The sequence below is a fragment of the Pelodiscus sinensis genome, chromosome 2, assembly GCF_049634645.1.
Source record: "Pelodiscus sinensis isolate JC-2024 chromosome 2, ASM4963464v1, whole genome shotgun sequence".
Lineage (NCBI taxonomy): Eukaryota > Metazoa > Chordata > Testudines > Trionychidae > Pelodiscus > Pelodiscus sinensis.
This window is the reverse complement of record NC_134712.1, coordinates 86,022,984-86,041,415: the sequence shown is the minus strand read 5'-3', so window position 1 is coordinate 86,041,415 and position 18,432 is coordinate 86,022,984. Positions and strand designations below refer to the sequence as shown.

The 18,432-nt window shown below is 42.9% G+C and overlaps 1 protein-coding gene across 12 annotated transcripts in view; it reads left to right on the top strand.

The window, feature by feature from the left end:
* Positions 1–10,570, top strand: part of PIEZO2 (piezo type mechanosensitive ion channel component 2) — a 423,840-nt gene extending 413,270 nt beyond the window's left edge. For 6 of the 12 annotated variants that reach the window (XM_075920988.1, XM_075920987.1, XM_075920991.1 and 3 more), the window contains 4 exons: positions 1,383–1,502; positions 3,297–3,376; positions 7,044–7,221; positions 8,387–10,568. In XM_075920988.1, coding sequence (XP_075777103.1) covers positions 1,383–1,502; positions 3,297–3,376; positions 7,044–7,221; positions 8,387–8,639 — 631 coding nt within the window. In that variant the 3' untranslated portion in view covers positions 8,640–10,568. Of the gene's footprint in view, positions 1–1,382; positions 1,503–3,296; positions 3,377–7,043; positions 7,222–8,386 lie in introns of all 12 variants that reach the window. The other 6 variants (XM_014570678.2, XM_014570676.2, XM_075920992.1 and 3 more) reach the window with 5 other exon arrangements.
* The last annotated feature ends 7,862 nt before the right edge of the window (positions 10,571–18,432 follow it).

The following is an 18,432-nucleotide window of genomic DNA, read 5'->3' as shown; positions in this document are numbered from 1 at the left end:
TGAAGGCCAATCACCTATTTTTAAAAATGTCAGGAGGCCACAATCAGTTCTCTGTGATAGATTCTCTGGTGTGGACTGCTTCTTTTATGCTCCACAAGCAATGGAAGGGGAGCAGAAGACACATGCAAGTCCGTTGTTGGGCATTCTTCTAGCATCGAGGAGTTTCCAGCAGGCAGAGAGCTGGCACAGCCAGCTCCTAATCCCTCCCTGCAGCCTCTGGCACAAAGAGCATGTGGGAAATGGAGGGAAAGGAAAGGCTGTGGCTGATTCACACTGCAGGCCAGTGTCTTATAGCTGCCATGGGGTCTGTCTAATGGGAACTGGTGCCAGTTGAAGGAGGTTAGAACAGTCATTGGCCTGCTCTAATTTGGGCCAGGGCCAAGAATGGGGGAACTGTGTTGTAATTGCCTGTTGATTTTTCAGCTTCTCCTTTCCCCTCTCACCTGAGCTATCTTCAGTGACTGGCAGTGGGGAGGGTGGAGGAGGAGATGGTGAGAGGGGTTTGCCTTTGCTAACCACTCCCCAAGGCTCAAGCAAAGCCAGTTAAGTTCCTGTGCTATTCTTGCTGGAGCTTCCACAGCCCGGCAAAGAAGCAGGCAATGGAGCAGCCAGAACTACTCTCCTCTCTGGCCTGTGATGCACTCAGCAGGGCAGCTGGACAGAACCTTATTGGCTCACCCCATCAGTGCCCTGCACTGCAGAAGAGGTGGTAAAAAGGAACTGGGAAAGCAGTGCCCCATCCACCTCCCTGACAGGGCTGATTCAGGCACTTCCATTTAAAAGGGGGGGGGAGGACTTTTTCTGTTAATAATCAAATATACATTTTCAGCTTGTCTCGAGGGGCCCCAGAAGCCTTCAGCTTAGATTTCCTGATTTATAAGTGTTATAAGAGGGAGGGAGATGAACACAAGGTTCTTATTTCATTTGTACATGAGTCCACTGATAAGAAACAGCCTTAGAATCACCCAGAGAGCATTTGTAGTTGTAGCTGTGGTTAGCCAGGTAGCGAAGTGTCCAGTGACGTCTGCAGGTCAACATCTGGCCTCTGTGTTCAGAAGCAATCAGCCATGTGAGTTTCTATGCAAGGCTTCTATTTTGTCTTTGACACAGTACGTAAAATTATAGTGCCATTGTCCTATCAACAATTGCCTCTAAATCATATAAAGCCATCATCAGTGATGACAGGAGAGTTTTAGGCCACTAGACATCAGTCAAGTGGCCTGGTAGCAGTGGCCTGAGGCTTGATGGGATTCTGTGGAAAGATCATCAACAGCATACAGATAATCTAGAAACTCCATGTCAGCAAAGCACAGCTCAGAAGACTAGACGTTAGATGGTAATTGAGCTTCACTATCTTTCTTTTTCTTCATTTATTATTCTAGAAACCTCTCTCTTGGTGCAAAAATAGAAATAGCGTCGGATAAACTTTCCTGTAACCTGCCGAACAAAACTAGAGAAAATATTGCTACAATGATGTCTGGGGACCACAAAGTCAAAAAGGTGTAAGTTATGTTTTTTACTTGTTCATACAGATGTCTCTCTTAAAGCGCATTAAGTAAATAACTAACTGCTGTGCTATTGTTACCAATAGTCCTAGCATAGCATATACCATTAAACTGAAACATGATGCACATTTCACTGAGAGTGTACCAAAATGGATAGTCACTGCCCAAGTGAACGCATTACTTAAAGCTCTGAGTCAGAGCTGCCCCCTGTACCACTGCTGCAGCAGCTGGGAGAGGCATTGTGTTCTCTAGCACACAGGGGGAGTGTGTATGGATGGTGCAACCTTTGTCTCTTCCCTACCAACTCTGCTTCCCTGGCAACAAGGATTGGTCGAGCCCCTGGCCTTTGCAAATGGCTACAAAGAGGTGAAAATTCCTAGCGCCCGCAAAAAGGCCAAGGGCATTTTAGTCATTTTAGTCCTGTATTAATAAAAGTTACTTCAAAGGTAATATACAGTGTTGTTTCAGTGCTGTCAGTCCCAGGATGTTAGCGGAACAAAGTCAATGAGATTGTAACAACTTTTATCAGACACAGAGCTCTTCTTCGGTCTGGGAAACTTAGCTGTAGAAAATCTGTGACACACTAAACAGGATGTGGAATACAATATTTAGCATATTCAAGATGGAGTAGCCCTTTAACACCTTTCCAGTCACAGGGGGGAAATAGCTGGGGCATGAATGTGTTGTGGATTGTGGTAATATGCCATAAATCCTTAAGCATCTAGCAAAGTTACGAACTTAAATGCCCAGCTTGTCTTTTGAAAGTGTTGTCCAACTTTCTTTTGAGGATGAGGACTGACAGGTCAGACCTAGAGTGATCCCTAAATGCCCCAAAAGCAACGATGTGGGTGAAACCTGAGAGTTGCTATGCTTTCAAATTAACTCACACAGGAAAATAATAAAAGGCAAAACAGCCTGTCACCTGCGGGTGAATACTTTTCACAAAGTGATCACTCCATATCAGTGCAGTGTAGGTCTGCCCCAAGATTACAGGAACATTACTCTGAAGCCTGAAATATCTGCAGAGTCCATACAGAGCAATAGAAAGACCTACACACATGGTTGAGAGCTATATTTGGTTCAGAATATACATAAGTCTATTGCACAGATACAGTGGCTGCAGATAAGTCTATATTGTCCCTTTGTAGGTTTTAAAATATTTTATTTCTCATACTTTTTAAAGTAAAGGCATTTCCTGAAGGGTATAGTATCTAGGAGTGTGGATCTGTTTGAGGCAAGAAGTAATTGACCTATTTTTATAATTCCCATTCTCTGAAGGTAGGAATTTTTTAAAAAATACACCCACTCTCATATGTTCTTTCCTGAGCTTAGCACTCGCTGAACACTGTACTACTTCTGAAATACAAGCATTTCCATCAAATGCACTTCATTTAGGTTTATTTAGCAAGTGGTTATGTGTTGCCTCTCTCCTTCTTTACGGTATGAGCGTTTTTGTTTAAGTGGAAAAACAAAGAAACATATTTTCCAGTCCCTGATCCTTCCATGTGTGCACACATACCCAGCATTCAGGGATTCTCACAAGTGAATGAGAAATTTTGAATGGAACACTTTGTTAAAATATTGGTGGAACATCACTGGTAAGTCCATCAGAGTCAATAGAGTGACACTAGTTCAAAGCTGATGTGAAATCAGAATTCTGTCAAAAAATTACAGCAAAGTACTCTCCTGAAAATTAGAAATATATTCTGCAGCTGCCCCAGGAGGGATGTCTAAATGAATGTATAAAGATACAAAAATATGGAATTATTTGCTTTCGCATTTTTCTTGCAGGAATCTAGAAATGATATTTCCATACTACATCAAGGCACCTAGTGATTCTCTGGCAAAACCCATAAAGCATCTTTGGAAAGGTATGTATGTACAAATGGCTGTGATTATCTTTGAGTATTTTTTTTTCATTGTGAAACATGCACAGCTGTTTAACTAATAATGGGACTACATCAAGGTAGGTTGCACTGCTCCTCTACTCTGTTGTACTTATTGTGTGGCTAAGACAAATGCATTGGGCTCTAAGGCTGTCACCCAACACCTCTCATAACTTTGATACCCGAAGTAAGTCATCAGAATTTATATTTAAGCATCCATGTGGTCTTTCATCCAGTCAGCCCCTTATCTCCTCCTTCCCAGGAGGCTTAAGGAGAGTGCCAAGATTCTGCTTCTCTCTCCTCATGCAGACGAGACTCTCTAAACTCCTCTCCCTTCTGGCTCCCCCTCAGCCAAGTACTCCCTCCCTGCCTCCCTCTCTTCCTCCTCCCCCTAGCCACTTATTCTCTCCTTATCTCCCTTCTTTACCTGCTCTGAGAGCTGCTTAGTTTCAAGCACGCAGCAGCTCTGTTTAGATGCTTGCTTAGCGAGGTGACCCCACCGATCAGCTGAGCTCCCTGCCTCTGCAGGAGCTTTGAACCTCTGAGCAGAGCTCAGAGAACAGCTGTGCAACCGTGCAGCTTACAGGGAACTTAGATTGGCAATGCCTCGTACTTTTCCAGAGTGACAAGTGCCCCCCTACTGAAATTTCTTAAAACCAGAAAATACATAGTTAAGGCATAAGGTACATTCTAGTCCCAGCCTGTAACCTTAATTCTGTCCTCTTTGAGTGATATCCCAGCACACATTGATGGACATTGCAGTAGTCTGTCCTTCCAGATGCTGTGGAGACACAACATGTGGACACAGGAGGAGAAACTATTAGACCAGAGTGGGCAAAATATGGCCCATGAACTGGATCCAGCCCGCCATGATACTCTGGGCCACCATGGCCTTACTACCTGCTTCAGTCCCACACGCCGCTCAAAGTGCTGGCTGCTGGACAATGTGCCCATGGGGAGGGAAGCTCCGTGCACTGCCTCCACTCCCAGCACACCCCTTGCTGGTCTCATTGGCTGGAAACTGGCCAATGGGAGCTGCTTGGGCTGTGCTTGTGGCACAGGCAGTGCATGAAGGGCCACCCCTCAAGTGATGTGTGGCAGAGAAATGCACATGGTCCCAGCAGCCAGTCACTTTGAGCAGTGTGTGGAGCTCTGGCAAGCAGGGAGCCTGCATAAGAGTCCCACTGAGTGCTGGCAAGGAGCCACATAATACGGTAAGTGCTCCTGGACAGAGTGTGGAATCCCACCTTCTCCCTCTTCCAACTCTCTTTCTCAGGTCACAACCCAAATCCTCTGAGCTCCCTCCTTCACTCCTTGTCCCACGTCACAACAATTTTTGAGCTCTGGCATCCTCTTCTACATCCTTCTCCCAGGTCAGAATCCTTCACTGAACTCCTACCCTCTCCTAGACCCTGCACCCAGTTCCATACCCAGGGCTCCCTTCTGTACCCAACCTCCATCCCAGATCCTGCTCCTCCTCCATTAATATCATAGAAAAGTGCAACCCTTGACCACTTAGCAAATTCTGGGAATGTGCCCCCTCACATCAAAAATTATTGCCCACCCCTTGTGACGAAGTGTTGGTACCTTGCTGGTTGCTAGGCTTGGGCTGTGGGTGACCCCCACTGGATGCTATCTGTAGCATGGCCCAGCAGGATAGGGGATGAGTCATTATGCAAGGGGCGCCCAACCTGTCTGACCAGTTGCCTCCCAAGGGGAGAGACAAAAGAAGGAGGGGAGGCTAGCCCCTTGCTGGGGGACAGGGCTGGAAAGGACGTTGGTAGTTTCTGTCTGGGATCATGGAGGAAGCCGCCTAAGCAACGGGTTGGGATTTAGGGGCCCAGTCTCCTCCCATCTCAAGGGGGGCTGAGGAATCCTCGGCCTACCCTGTAACCGGATTACATCTTTGCTGTGCTGTATCCTGGAGAAGCAATAAACTCCCTCTATTCTACTGGCTGGTGGAGTCTGGTCATGCCACTATGGGGGTGCAGGAGGTGGGGGAACCCCGACACACCCCTGTGTTAGGTCATGGCATGCTTGGAGGCTCTACCTGGCCTGTACTCAATCACTATTATGCTGCCCAGACTACCCTACCCCAGAGTCATCAGATATTACGACCCTTTCTGGTTCCTTGGCCAGTGTACTAAGGACTCTTTCTTAGCCACCAACTGCTCTTCGCTCTGCTCTATACTGTCCTTTTTGCTACCAGACTGTTACAAATCCCCAGGCCAAGAATAAACAACTGTGCTCCTCTGCTTCTGCAACCAACACTTGTTTCAGCTCAGAAACAAGGGGATTATGATCTCTTGGGGGTACATTTGCTCCTCTCCTCACGTCACAGCATGCGTTGTGGCAATCTGCTGCAAGTAATCCCTGCATCAGGTGGTACAGTGTCCCTCACACAGTGAAGGGAAGACAAATGCATGCACACACGAGAGAATATTGTGGCATGAAATGGCACAATTAACCAATTCCTCATGTCTGCTTATTATAGGGCAGACCTGCCTGAGACAAACCTGCAGTGTAGCCTCAGTAGCTCTTGACAGCTCCAGAGGGCAGAGGGCAAGTTGTGAGGCGAGGCTGGTGTGTGTAACTCTTCTTGCAATCCCTGTTTCTCAGAGGTTTAAATACAAGTGCACACATTCTGGAAGGCCATGAAGCATTGCTGCTCAGCCGTAGCTCCGTACTGTCTTCCATTTTCAGACAGTGAATTTCCCTTGTTTTTTGAAGAGGTGACAGTAACTAGGGGGCAAGAGAGGTGAGTATCTGAGAGGAGGCACAAGGAGATTTGACCACTCAGTTCTGTTCTTCTCCTGGCTTAGGGAGGAATGAAAGTGGTAACCGATGGGCTGTGAGCACATCTAATAACAGGAGGTAGCAATGGTAAGGCAAGGGATCCTCAGGCTCTATAGTCCTCTTTAGTTTCGAGGAAGGGGCCTACCCCCTTTCAAAATAGGTGGTGTGCAATAGCCTCCTCAACTCAGTGGGGAATTCGCAGATGTAGCAGAACACAGCATGGGTATGAAGACAATCGGATGCAATGTCTCTGATTGGTGTGAACTGACTCATTCATCTGAATGGATATTCTCCTGTTCCTTTCCCAAAGTCTACCCTGAGAGAACACTCAATTTAGGGCACTGGGTCTTGTAGAGTTGCAAATAAACTTGCACACTGTTTGTAGTCCCACTGAAGTCAACAGAGCTAAAGTTAAGCTCTTTAAATTAGTTTTTGTAGGGCCTAAACACAAAGTAATTGCATTTGGAATTGTGGATACCCAGCATGTCTAAAAGTTAGTCTCATTTATTTAGGTCCCTAAATATGGATAGTTTCTGACATTTGCATTCAAGTTTTAAAATGTTGGCCATATTTTATAAGTGCATGACAACAATCAATAGACCTCTGGCTATGAGTGAAATTTTGTAAAAAGATCATTCAAAAGGGATTTTGGGGAGGGAAAGCAAATAAACTGTAAAAGACTAGAGAAGTATTTTAGTTCTGTTCTATAAACTATTTTAAACTGGGTTCTAAGACTGTTTCAATTGGCCTATTTTTAGGTTGCACTATCACGTCATATTCATAAGCAACTGATCCTAACAAGTTTGACTGACTGAATAACATGGCTTGTTTTTTAAAATATTTTCTCTTTCAATAGATGGGAGGATGGAAAACATCACTGTTTCTCTAGTCAAAAATGAGTCTAAAGATGGGGTTCGTGAGTGGTGGGTTCTCAATCAGCTTGGAAAAAGATATAGACAAGAAGAAAGTCTTGAACTCTTTGTATTCAGTGACAAAGTTAGCCCTCCTAGCCTTGGATTCTTGGCTGGCTATGGGTAAGAGAGAATCTAGTACTTCAAACCACAGTACAGTCTGTCAGAAATAAACAATGGTGAACTGAGAAATGTATTTCCTTTAGACCAGTGTTTTGCGTTTCCATTGTATTAGGTGGGAGCATCATAAATATCTCAATAAATACTGGAGAAGCAGGACTGGCCCTAGCCCTAAAAGGGATTAAAAAGGAAGTAAATTTCAAGATTTTGTAGAGATCTTCCATTTCAGCATCTCTAGTGGCCTTCATGGCTGTTGTCAGATTATCGGAGGCATGGTATTCCTTAGCTTAGGTGGAATCAGAGCCATGTGCTCAAGCCTTAGCAGCTTGGTAAAAAATAGAATTTGATTTAACACTATTTTGTTTTTAAAAAGGTTTGTCATTTTCAATTATTAGTAAAGACAAAATTCTGGCTCCTGGGGCTCTTCCATCCATGTTCGCTCATGGATTTGTCCTCCCTACCCAAGATCCATGTGGAAAGGGGTCTACACCATAATCCCTGCAAAAGAACCCTCTCTGCTGGCAGGAACCCACAGCTGGGAGGAAGGATTACAAGGCCAAAGAGGGCAGGCATTGATTTTTACCCTTACCCTGCAGGGAAATTAAAACAATCTGAGGCTTTTCTGCTGAGCCCCTCCACATTGTGGAGTATTCCTTGATGAGGTTCCAAAGGGAGGAGGTATTGGCAGCCCAGCTCCATAGGCTCTAGAGAGAAATCAATAGCCCCCAAAGCCTGTAATGAGGTACAGTTAATCCTGGCCTCCAGCATATCTCAGTGCTCTACAAGTTCCAATAGAGAAAACTTAGCCGAAAGGCAAAACTGCTGGAGGCGCTTTCTGCAGGAATGTCTTGGAGGAACCTGTGGTATCAGATCAACAGGAAGATTTCTCTCCTCTGCATATTTTCTATGTGGGTGGTATCTTTGTCCTTTTACTGTTTTAACTGAATGCCATTTTTAAAGAGTTTATAAAAAAGATTGTATGTGAATTGTTTAGATTTGTAATTCCACTGACTGATTATTTTTTACCTTGTTATTCCTAATGGTGTAACATATTGATTCAGTAGAACAAGTCATGTTTCATAAACCCATCACCCCGTTAATCAGCACTTGCCAGTATTTGGACTGATTAGAAAAAAATATTTGAACTCTTTCCTCTCTTGCTTTGCAGTATCATGGGACTTTATGCCTCTGTTGTCCTGGTGATAGGGAAATTTGTTCGTGAGTTCTTCAGTGGGATCTCTCACTCCATCATGTTTGAAGAACTACCAAATGTGGACCGTATATTGAAGTTGTGTACTGACATTTTCTTAGTAAGAGAGACTGGAGAACTGGAACTCGAGGAAGACCTGTATGCCAAATTAATATTCCTGTACCGCTCACCAGAGACTATGATCAAATGGACTAGGGAAAAAACTAATTGATCTCTTTGGAGTCACCCTGCAAATCAAGTTGACTTCATCTGAATTTTAAAAAAGCACAATATTCTCATAAGAGCTAAGCCTTTTATAGTTAGGTAGCAATGATTTTTCACTGATTGAGTCCTGGAAGCAACTTCCTTAGGAATCCATGCTGCCTTTCAAATTAAGGATTAAAGGTGAGGAAGAGTGGTTGGTTTGTTTTTTTAAATGCCCATTCCTCTAAAATCAGGGGACCCTGCTTTGCAGAACATTTGGTTGATTAAATTGCAGCCTTGTATGGGTAAGTTAATCTTCCACACATTAAAGAAAAGGGGGGAAAAAGAAAGATCTCTCAGATGACTTCACTGGACCTTTTCTGGAGTGATACAGTTTGTGCAATATGCTGTTATATGTGACTGACTCTCGAGACACAATAATGGGAATCTGACCAGTCTTCAGGACAGTCAAGCCAAAAGACCGTAGTGGGAGCTGAAGAAATGTGAGCCATATCCATTTTTAGAAGAGCAGAGGTTTTGATGTACCAAAAAGACTCTGTGGTCAACCCTCTAAGCAAAAAGAAAACACTTGTATCAAATGACATTCTCTTTAATTGCCTTATTTTATTTGTACAGTCCCAGAAGACATTTCCATGCAACATCAATGACTTTTCTCAGGAAAAAAAAAAACTTGGTTTTAGCCCTTAGTTAAACCTTAATTATGATGAAATATTGGGATGTTCTGGTGGGCCATCTTCCCACATTTAATGCTTTCGATTAGACAAACCGAGAATCCAACTGAATGACTAAAGAGCTGTTTCATTTCTTACATCCCTTTGAAGACTGAATAGTGTGCGCGCTACCCTGTGCTTTCCCTACATGCTTTCCCCCCATTTTGATGATTTAAGGCAATGATTTTGCTGTTATCTGATATTCTCCTTCCAGTGTTTCAGGTATACAAAAATGTTTACATATTCCAATTCACATTTTTACAACCGAGACGGGTTTTTTAAGTTCCCAAATATAGAAGTACATATGAGCTTGAAAAATGGCCTTTTCTTAAATTACTATTGTTGGTGACACAAATGGTTCATTAGAGGACATTGTAGCATGAAAATTTATGATTGCAATGTAGGTTTAATTCTGTGTTTAAAAAAATGCAATTTCTGAGCAACAAAATCATTGAATGGGTAGGGTATGTTAAAAGGTTATACTGTGTAGTTTTGATTCAGTAATGACTTAAAATAAAGCACATGATGCAAAGTCATTTTAGAAGTATTTTTTTTCTTCTTCTTCTTTACACTATATGGGAAAAATCTTTATGTAGTTAAAATATTCACAATAGAGTTAAGGTCAGTGACAAATGAATCATGGTTAGTTACTATTTATTATATAATTGATATAATCAGTCACCAGAGGGCAAATAATGCAATATAACTTTAAGCTGAAGGAACAATTATAGCTTTATTGGGACATCTTAATGCAGGGCTTTAAAAAACCAGCACAGTTGAAATTACATCACACTTACCCTCTATTTAGTGCTTCCACGAAAATGATGTTGGTTCCATTCTATACACTCGCAGCCCTTTTGGACTCTATGAAATGCACAGCAAGATAAACTGCTTCGTTATATTGTAACAATAAAATCAATTAGTGACTGGAACTCATTCAAAGGCTATTTGATTTCTTCATATACCATAAAGAAAAGATGGCAGTTGTTCTAAAGGCTGGCAAGATTTCTCCTTGTGCTAACCATTTTTTATGGAGTGATTTACTCTTCAGTTTGTAAGTCTAGTTCTTCCTCACACCAGGGCCAGCATGTGAATCTATAGAACCGGTATAGTGGCTGGCTGGCCTAATGGAAGAGAGAAATACAATCTTTGTGTATACTTTGATCCTATGTATTTCTATATGGAAGACGGTAGTGCTGTGGGTGAAACGTGGCAGTGTGTAACATTTACATAACCAGCCAGCCTCCTTTGACCACTGCTGTGTTTCCCCCTCCCTCTCTTTAACAGGCACTTACTGGTGAAAAACTTGGTTAACTTGACAGCTTTTTACACTTGCAGTGTCAGGAATACTTGCTGTGGAGAGCCCTCCCCCCCAAAAATGCTGCAGAGTTACCATTGGCTCGCAACTTAGAGGATGGGCGGCTATAGAAGAACATTGCCATGTGTACATGGCAACGCTAAACTCCACACACAAACCTGTATGTACAGGCAGAGGCTTAAGCTAGCCAGCTCACCTTGGATTCACCTAATCCCCTCAATGCGGCAGTAGCCGCAATGCTATTTTTAGCACTAACTTGAGGCCCGCTAGTGAGGAACTGTCTACCCAGGCTGTGTGGCCCACTCCTGGCTGCAGCATAGACATACCCTTCAAGTCAATGGAACTTTTAACCACCAACTTGCAATGGTACAAGGACTATAAGTTCAATATGGATTTTCTATTATTATGAAGATGGGGGGAGAGGGAGAGCTGGTAAAGCAACATGCTGATAAATTCCTGTGTAACTTCAGTCCTTTTAAATTGTTGGTACTTTATACAGATGCCTTTTAGACTAGAATGTGACCAGATAGACTAACTCAGTGAATTAGTATACGATTCAACAGACAGTAAAAGCTGAGGTGCACAGTCTCTGTCTGGTGGCTGCAGAAAGTGTTTCCTGTTTTCTTTGTAACCCTCATAGGGAAATCAAGCTTTAAGGGGGTGGGTAGAAATTAGTTGCAGTTGGCTCATTGTTAGATGCACCAGTAGGACTCCCCATCCAAAAGGTTTTGAACTGGGGAGAGGGCATTTTGGGATCTGCTCAATGGATTCCCTATAGCTGGCCTCAGATGTGAGCTGGGCAAGTAATCAGAGCAGCTGCTTTACAAAAGGCTACATGCCCTGCCTTGTGTGGATTAGGAAGAGCAGGAAGGCAGCTGTCTGCCCTTGACTCCAAAGGGTTTTGCAGCAGATAAGTGACATTGTTCACCTTCCCCCAGGGAAGCCATGGCAGTGAGAATGACAGAAATGGGAGAATAAAAAGCTAATTTATTTGATTTTAATTGCATACTCAGAATGTTTTATTTTTTAGCCAAACACTTTATGTTGCTTATCCAGTTCTCTCTTAGTTGACTATGATGACGGGGAGTCAGTTACATTTTGCTGTTCTTTGCTTTGTATCGTAAAAGGGTTTTATTAGCCTATTTATGTAAACTAAGTGGTTGGCTAACTGGTTAGCTGGCTAATGGAGTGACTGCAACTGAGGAGATGGAAGCATCTGCATGGATTCTGGCTAGAGATGTCTACAAGCAAGTGGAGGGAAGATGATGCAGTAGTGCTTTTGCCTCAGCTGCCTATAGATTTTTGGTGGTCAAAGACAGACAGAGGCACTCAACCTAGCTTTTGGGAACCTTGAGATTCCCAAGGACTTCTGTGGGACTGGCTTGTTTAAATTTAACTTTATCTACATACCTTCTCTTCCTCACTTTATATATTATGTTGAAGTTTTGTCATAAAAGTTAGGTTGCTTTATCATTATACTAATTTATAAAGTTTTACTTAATTCTTAAGTTCTTTGCTTTTGTTCTTTGGTTGTGGGGAAGCTGAGCCTGTGCAGCCCTTACTGAATAGCCTCTGTGATTGAATTCTGGGTCTGCGTGCTTTTCTGTAGGAGTTGTAGATAGGCATTAGAACAAGGGCTGTGAAATTAAACACTAGTCCAATAATTCTCAGACTTATTTGATCTCTCTCTCACACACAGAGTCCTTTAGCGCACCCCCCTCCCCCCCCCCCCCACACAGAGTCCTTTAGCACCCGCACACACCACTTTCCTGTGATAAATGTTGTATGCCTGGGGATGCAAGCCTTCATCTATGATGCGAATAATTTGTATAAAATGAATGTGTGAAGGCCCTATACCTTTTCAAAGCTTTCCCAATTTACAAGGAGCAGGCCCAGATACAGGGTTAAGAGTGAGGCAAATTGCCAGGAGGCCCCAGCCACTGCTGCTACAGCAGCAGCTGCAAAACCTGCTGGGCTCTTTTCAGTCACCTAGGCAGGCTGCAGGCATGAGCATGTGGGCACAAATTGGAGCCCCCCCCCCCTTGGGAGAAGTTAGCCCCTGCCTCTATTTCTTCCATCTACACCCTCCCCTCCAGTCTCCTTCCTTCTGACAGAGCAATAAGCCCTCCCCTATATCACCCCCCCCACCCTGAGAGCAACCCCAGGCCAGCCATAGCCATACCTCCCCTCCCTTCCTCAGTGTTCTCTGGGAAAAAGTCTCTCTTCAAAGCTGCTTTTGACATGTCCTATGAAGGCTCCAGAGCAGCTGAGTTGCAAATACCCCAGTATAGCCATACCTAGGGCCCCACTCAAGAGAGGTTTCTGGAGCTCAACTCTTCTCCCTAAACTTGGAAGGGACAGAATCACCAAGAGATTGGAAGGATGAAAAAAGAGACAGATTTTCTGTGGGGAAAGGGTGGGAAATGGAGGTGGATTTGGACAGAGATTTTGGACTGCCAGAAAGAAAAGGCCTTTTCAAAACTTCTAAAAGAAACATGATTTGAATTTGGCTGGAGCCCTGCTTAGAGTATTGTGACAGCTCTGGTCAACAGTACTGAGGTACTCTGGAGGTAACAGGCAGAGCTGGTTGTAATGTTTCAACTGACATTTTGGCTAAATAAAGAACATGCATTTTTGTCGGTGTTTCATGAAATGAGGTCAATTTCAAAATGTTTTGATGAAAATACAGAAGTTTCAAAGTGACATTTCTATTCGCAGGAGGGTTTGTGAAGACCAAAGAATTATGTGGGGGGGATTTTTCCCCTCCAGGGGTGTTTCTCTCTTGATTTTTCTCATTTCTTTTTCCACTGGAAAAAGAGGAGAAGGTGGAAGCAAAGACGAGGAAAATGGAGACAGTGCAAGAGAGTAGGTCTCTCTCTGTGCTCCCTTTTCTATTCACTTTGCCCCACTTTTTAGGGGCTGGAGAACAGGAAAGGTAAAAAAAAAAATCAACTGTTTACAAAAGCCAAAATAAAATAATTTTTATTTGAAATGAAAATTTCAGATTTTTATCATCACAATCAGGAAGTTATATGTGAAAAGGTTTGTTTCAAAATGTTTGGTTTGAGTTTTCATGGAAATAAAATTGGACTTTTTCACCCACTCAGGGAACGGGAAGAAAACCCAGTTTCACAACAGCAGTGTGTGTGTTCATGCTATAGATTAAGGGGTTCTAACCTATCAGGAATAATCAGACATGGATCAAGGCATTCTTTACACATTCAATTTCTATAACATTTTATTTAATTCCTTCACAGTTTGAGACACTTCACCTCACAAGTGCTTTTCATCTGGGAACCATTTTTTTTAAAAAAAAAGCTTTGAAAAGCTTCGAAAAACATTAAGAAACTCACAGCCGCATTGTTGGGTAGATGAGTATTATTCTATGGGGAAGGGGATGCTACGAGACGTGTAGGGAGACAGGAAATAGGGTGAAGAGAGAACTAAGTCAGGAAATGAGTTGGATAAGAAAGTTAAGGATATAATGAGGCTTCTGCTATGGTTGAAATTAATATTTTTTAACATTGTGAGAAGTGATTTGAAATAAATGTTTTGGAAAGTTATGAACTAATAGTGTGCTTTGGATTCAGCCAATCAACCAAATTCATTGATCTTTGTGCATAAGTTCAGAGACAACTTTAACCTGTGCAGGTGTTACTACAAGTTTTAACAGCTGAATTCACAGGTAGACAGCTGTGTGCAAAACACCTGCAAAAAAAATAAATGGGATTTTAAAGCCAATCATGACAGAATTGCAGCAGCCAGGGGTAAAAACACTCATGTCCCAGGCCACAACTAAAGCACCAAAATTCTTCACCTAAAGTGCAATTGAGATGGGCACACAGAAATTCCTGTAACCTTAACTCATGAGACGATTATTCAAAACCTGAAGCAGAAAGTCGAAAGCTATATTTACACTGCAGGCTTTTTGCACAAGAATGGCTGTTCTTGTGCAAAAACTTGTGGAGCATCTACACTGCACTAAGTTTGTCTCAGCCCCAAAGGAGCGATTACACAAAGTGAGTACAGTGTGCTCCAGCTATGGTTGCAGTAAAACTTGGTTTGTGCTGTACAAATTCTGCATAACAGGATTTAGCTCAAGTGGTGGAGGCTTGTACTTTGAAAGACTATGGGTCTGGCAGAGACAATACATGAGGGATATGGGGAGGGGAGTCAAGCATCCCCACCCACCCACAGCTTGGCCTGCCACATATTCTCCCTCCCATTTAGTGTGTGGGTTTTGTATCATCCTCGTCGTCTCACTTGCAGTATATGAATTCATTACACACACACACACACACACACACACACACACACACGGCTTTTAGCCACCTTCATATTTCTGCTGGCTCGTTTATTTTTCAGACAGCTGCCTCATGGTCAGAGGGGACGAGACAATAACCTGATGGAGGAAGCTGCCAGCACACATGCAGCGTGTTCCCAGTGGCCCAGCCTTCCAATGCGTGTGCCAATCCATGTGAGGGAAGCTTACTCGTAATATTTTGCTGCTTTGCAACGACAAGAGTGATGTAACTCGGTGAATTATTAATGACCCCGTGCAGCTGACTTTTTCTAAATACATTGCAGAGCCTGGAGAGGGGAAGCCGGCGCGGCCTGCGGGCAGCTGCAGAGCATTCCACCTTGGTCTACAGCTGCTAGTGAAAAAACCAAACGCATTCAGCTTGAAAACGGAGAAGGCTTTGGCATGAAGGGCTTCAGCGTAAGATCAGGACAAAGGTGACCTTTGGTACCATCTTTCTTTCCAGACACAAAGGATACTGAGTCTGCGAGCCTAATTGCTCACCACACACTGACTCCTTTCCATTTAAATTCTTTGGAAAAGGGTGTCTCTCCATAAAAGGTGGGCTTGGAAGGGATATACATTAGTGACACAGGCCCTGCACGAGCCAGCTACCTGCCCAGAAACTTTTGGGTTTGAGGTCAGTAGAGGTTAAAAGGTGAACTGCACAGCAAAAATAAATAAATAAATAAAATGAAGGCGAGGCCCAGGACTTCACCCCTAAATTATTTATTTAATGGAAACTTTTTAGTAGTTGCCGGTTTCCTGAGGTTAGCCCCAGAATACATCACACACAAACACACTACCTGAAATGTCACTGTATACGGTACAATGCATAGATTTTGTGATGTGATGGAAAGATTCGAGTGGATATTGGCAATCAGGGGAGCCAATAGCCAGGCTGGGCCCCTGCGCAATGGAGGAGGGGGTGGCTCCATGCAACTGGGTCTTGCGTGGAAGGGGTAGGACCAGGCTGTGAGGGCACCACACCCGTGCCCTCAGTTCCCCCCCACACACATCCCTTAGAGCCACCAGAGTGGCCACATGGCTGTCTAGCATTGATTTAAAAGGGCAGCACCAGGCCACAGGGAAATTCCCCTTTTCCCCTGTCAGCGGAGTTAGTAGCAGTGACCCAGAAAGAACAGAGGTCACTATTAAGAATTCAACTTCTGCCAAAAGAAGAGGCCTTCTCCCTGATGAAATCACCCCCAGAATGCAAACATGGGGAATTTTAATGCTGATGTGAGATATTTAATGCTGGGACATTATTTCTTCATAGCTCAACACTGCATACTTTGGTTCCTCCTGATTTTGCAAAAAGGTAAAGTGCTGGCACGTAAAAAATGTACAGCCACTGCAGAACTCAAAGAAGTTTTGCCTAGTCAGACTCCCTTGCTCTTCCTTTCATCTCAGGCTACAAATAATTGCAGCATGAAAACACACCCGATCTAGTAGCCTGGATCATCACTTTAAACAGGACAAATGTCTGTCCAGGAACAATTGCAGTACTGTGCAAGGAGGTTTTTATATCAAGTAAACCAAAAGACATCACATACATTTAATATTCTTCTTTTTGAATATAGCTCATTTAAAGTAGAGGTCACACTGTGAGAACACAAGCCAACTTAATGATTGAAAAGAAAAACCAATCTATTTGAAAAAAAAATTGATGTTCAACAGAAAGGGAAAATCCTGGTTATGAAAGCAGTGTTAGGGTTGAGATACAGGAAAAATTGACCCTAGAGATTAAAATAAAATTGAGCTATTAAAAACCAAGGCAAGAAGCAACTGTGCTGCTAATTATCAGAGACGTAGCAGTATTAGTCTGAATCTACAAAAACAACAAAAAGTCCTAGGGCACCTTATGGACTAACATTCATTGGAGCATACGCTTTCATGGCCAAAGACCCACTTTGTCAGATGCATCTGACGAAGTGGGTCTTTGCCCATGAAAGCTTATCCTCCAATAAATCTATTAGTCTCTAAGGTGCCACGGGACTTCTCGTTATATAGCTAATGTTGAATCTGATGTGTAAAACCAAATCATCTACCTTAGGGTGTGTGGCCTTTTTTCAAAAAAAAAAAAACTTCCCGTGCATCTAGACTGCCGCCGCGTTTTCAGAATTAAACCAAAAGAACGCGGCGTTTTTTTTGACTGCGGTAAACTTCGTTTCACGAGGAAGAATGCCTTTTTTCGAAAGTGCTCTTTTGAAAAGTGTTCTGGAACACAAACAGGTCTTTTTCGAAAGAGAGCATCCAGACTGTCTGGGTGCTCTCTCTTAAAAAAAAAAAAAAAAAACGGCTCGCTCTTTCGAAAGAAGTGGTTGTAGTCTAGACGCTCTCTATCAAAAGAGGCTTTTTCAAAAGATACTTTCGAAAAAGCCTCTTTTGAAAGAGGCTTGTAGTCTAGACATAGCCTTAGGGAGCTGAGAGATGCACTCCCTTTGCCCATTCTTATGAAAAGAAAGAATCCTGTTTACTTTTCCAGTGCTTCCTGCTTCTAGCTGTGATTTGTATATCATCATGTAAACAAAACGTGACATAGCACCAAACAACTCAGTTGCTCAGTGTTTCTGAATAAGCAAGTCCAATATCAGCACTGAAAGAATGTGTCTCTGCCCCTGGACAACTGTGAGAGGCAGCACTACATGGCCTTTTGATTCACTAGTAATTCTCAAAGGAATTCTCACCAGAAAGCAAACTTTCGTTATTTGGTGCCAATTGGACAAGGTTTCTCAGTGGTGATAGTCACTGAACGGTGGATACCTACTACTACTTTGCCCACAGATGCACACCTTACTATTACCATGCATATCAGCCCTCCAGCAACTCCTTACCAAAATCTCTCCTACAAACACAGCAGACTGCACCTCAGCCTTTCCTTTCTCACAACTATCAGTTGTGAAGGTTTGGGGAGTTCTCTGTGAGTATTTTCATTGTCTTGGCAACACAGGTAAACAAGCAACATATGGTTTTACTAATCTAAAGTTATGTAGAGGTCATTACTTAGACACTATGGCAATAGTCACACTAGAAAAATGATAAATGGGTGAATGGACAGGTAGAAGAGATTAACAAGAAGAAGATCATCAGTACAAGTTTTATGTGGGAATTTGTATCTACACACAAATGTGGCTGCAGAAAAGTTTGTCAAATCATGTTATACTGCATGTTGCTGCTCACTATTATAATGCCAACTATTGTTGGTATTGATTTTCCTATTCAAGAATTATGAAGTCTACCAAGCCAGATGGAAGACACTTGGACCTCATTCTGTGTATAGTCCAGCTGCATTTTACAGAGATTTATTCATAAACAATAAATCAAACTGGAGAGTTGCCTCAAGTTTTTTTTTAATCTTGCCATCAGTGCCAAAGATAAATGCAACCAACTGGCAAAGGCTAGTTATTTTTGTTGCAAATTCCAGTCTTGCTTTGAAAGACAGTCAGCAAAGATAGGGAGCATAACCCTT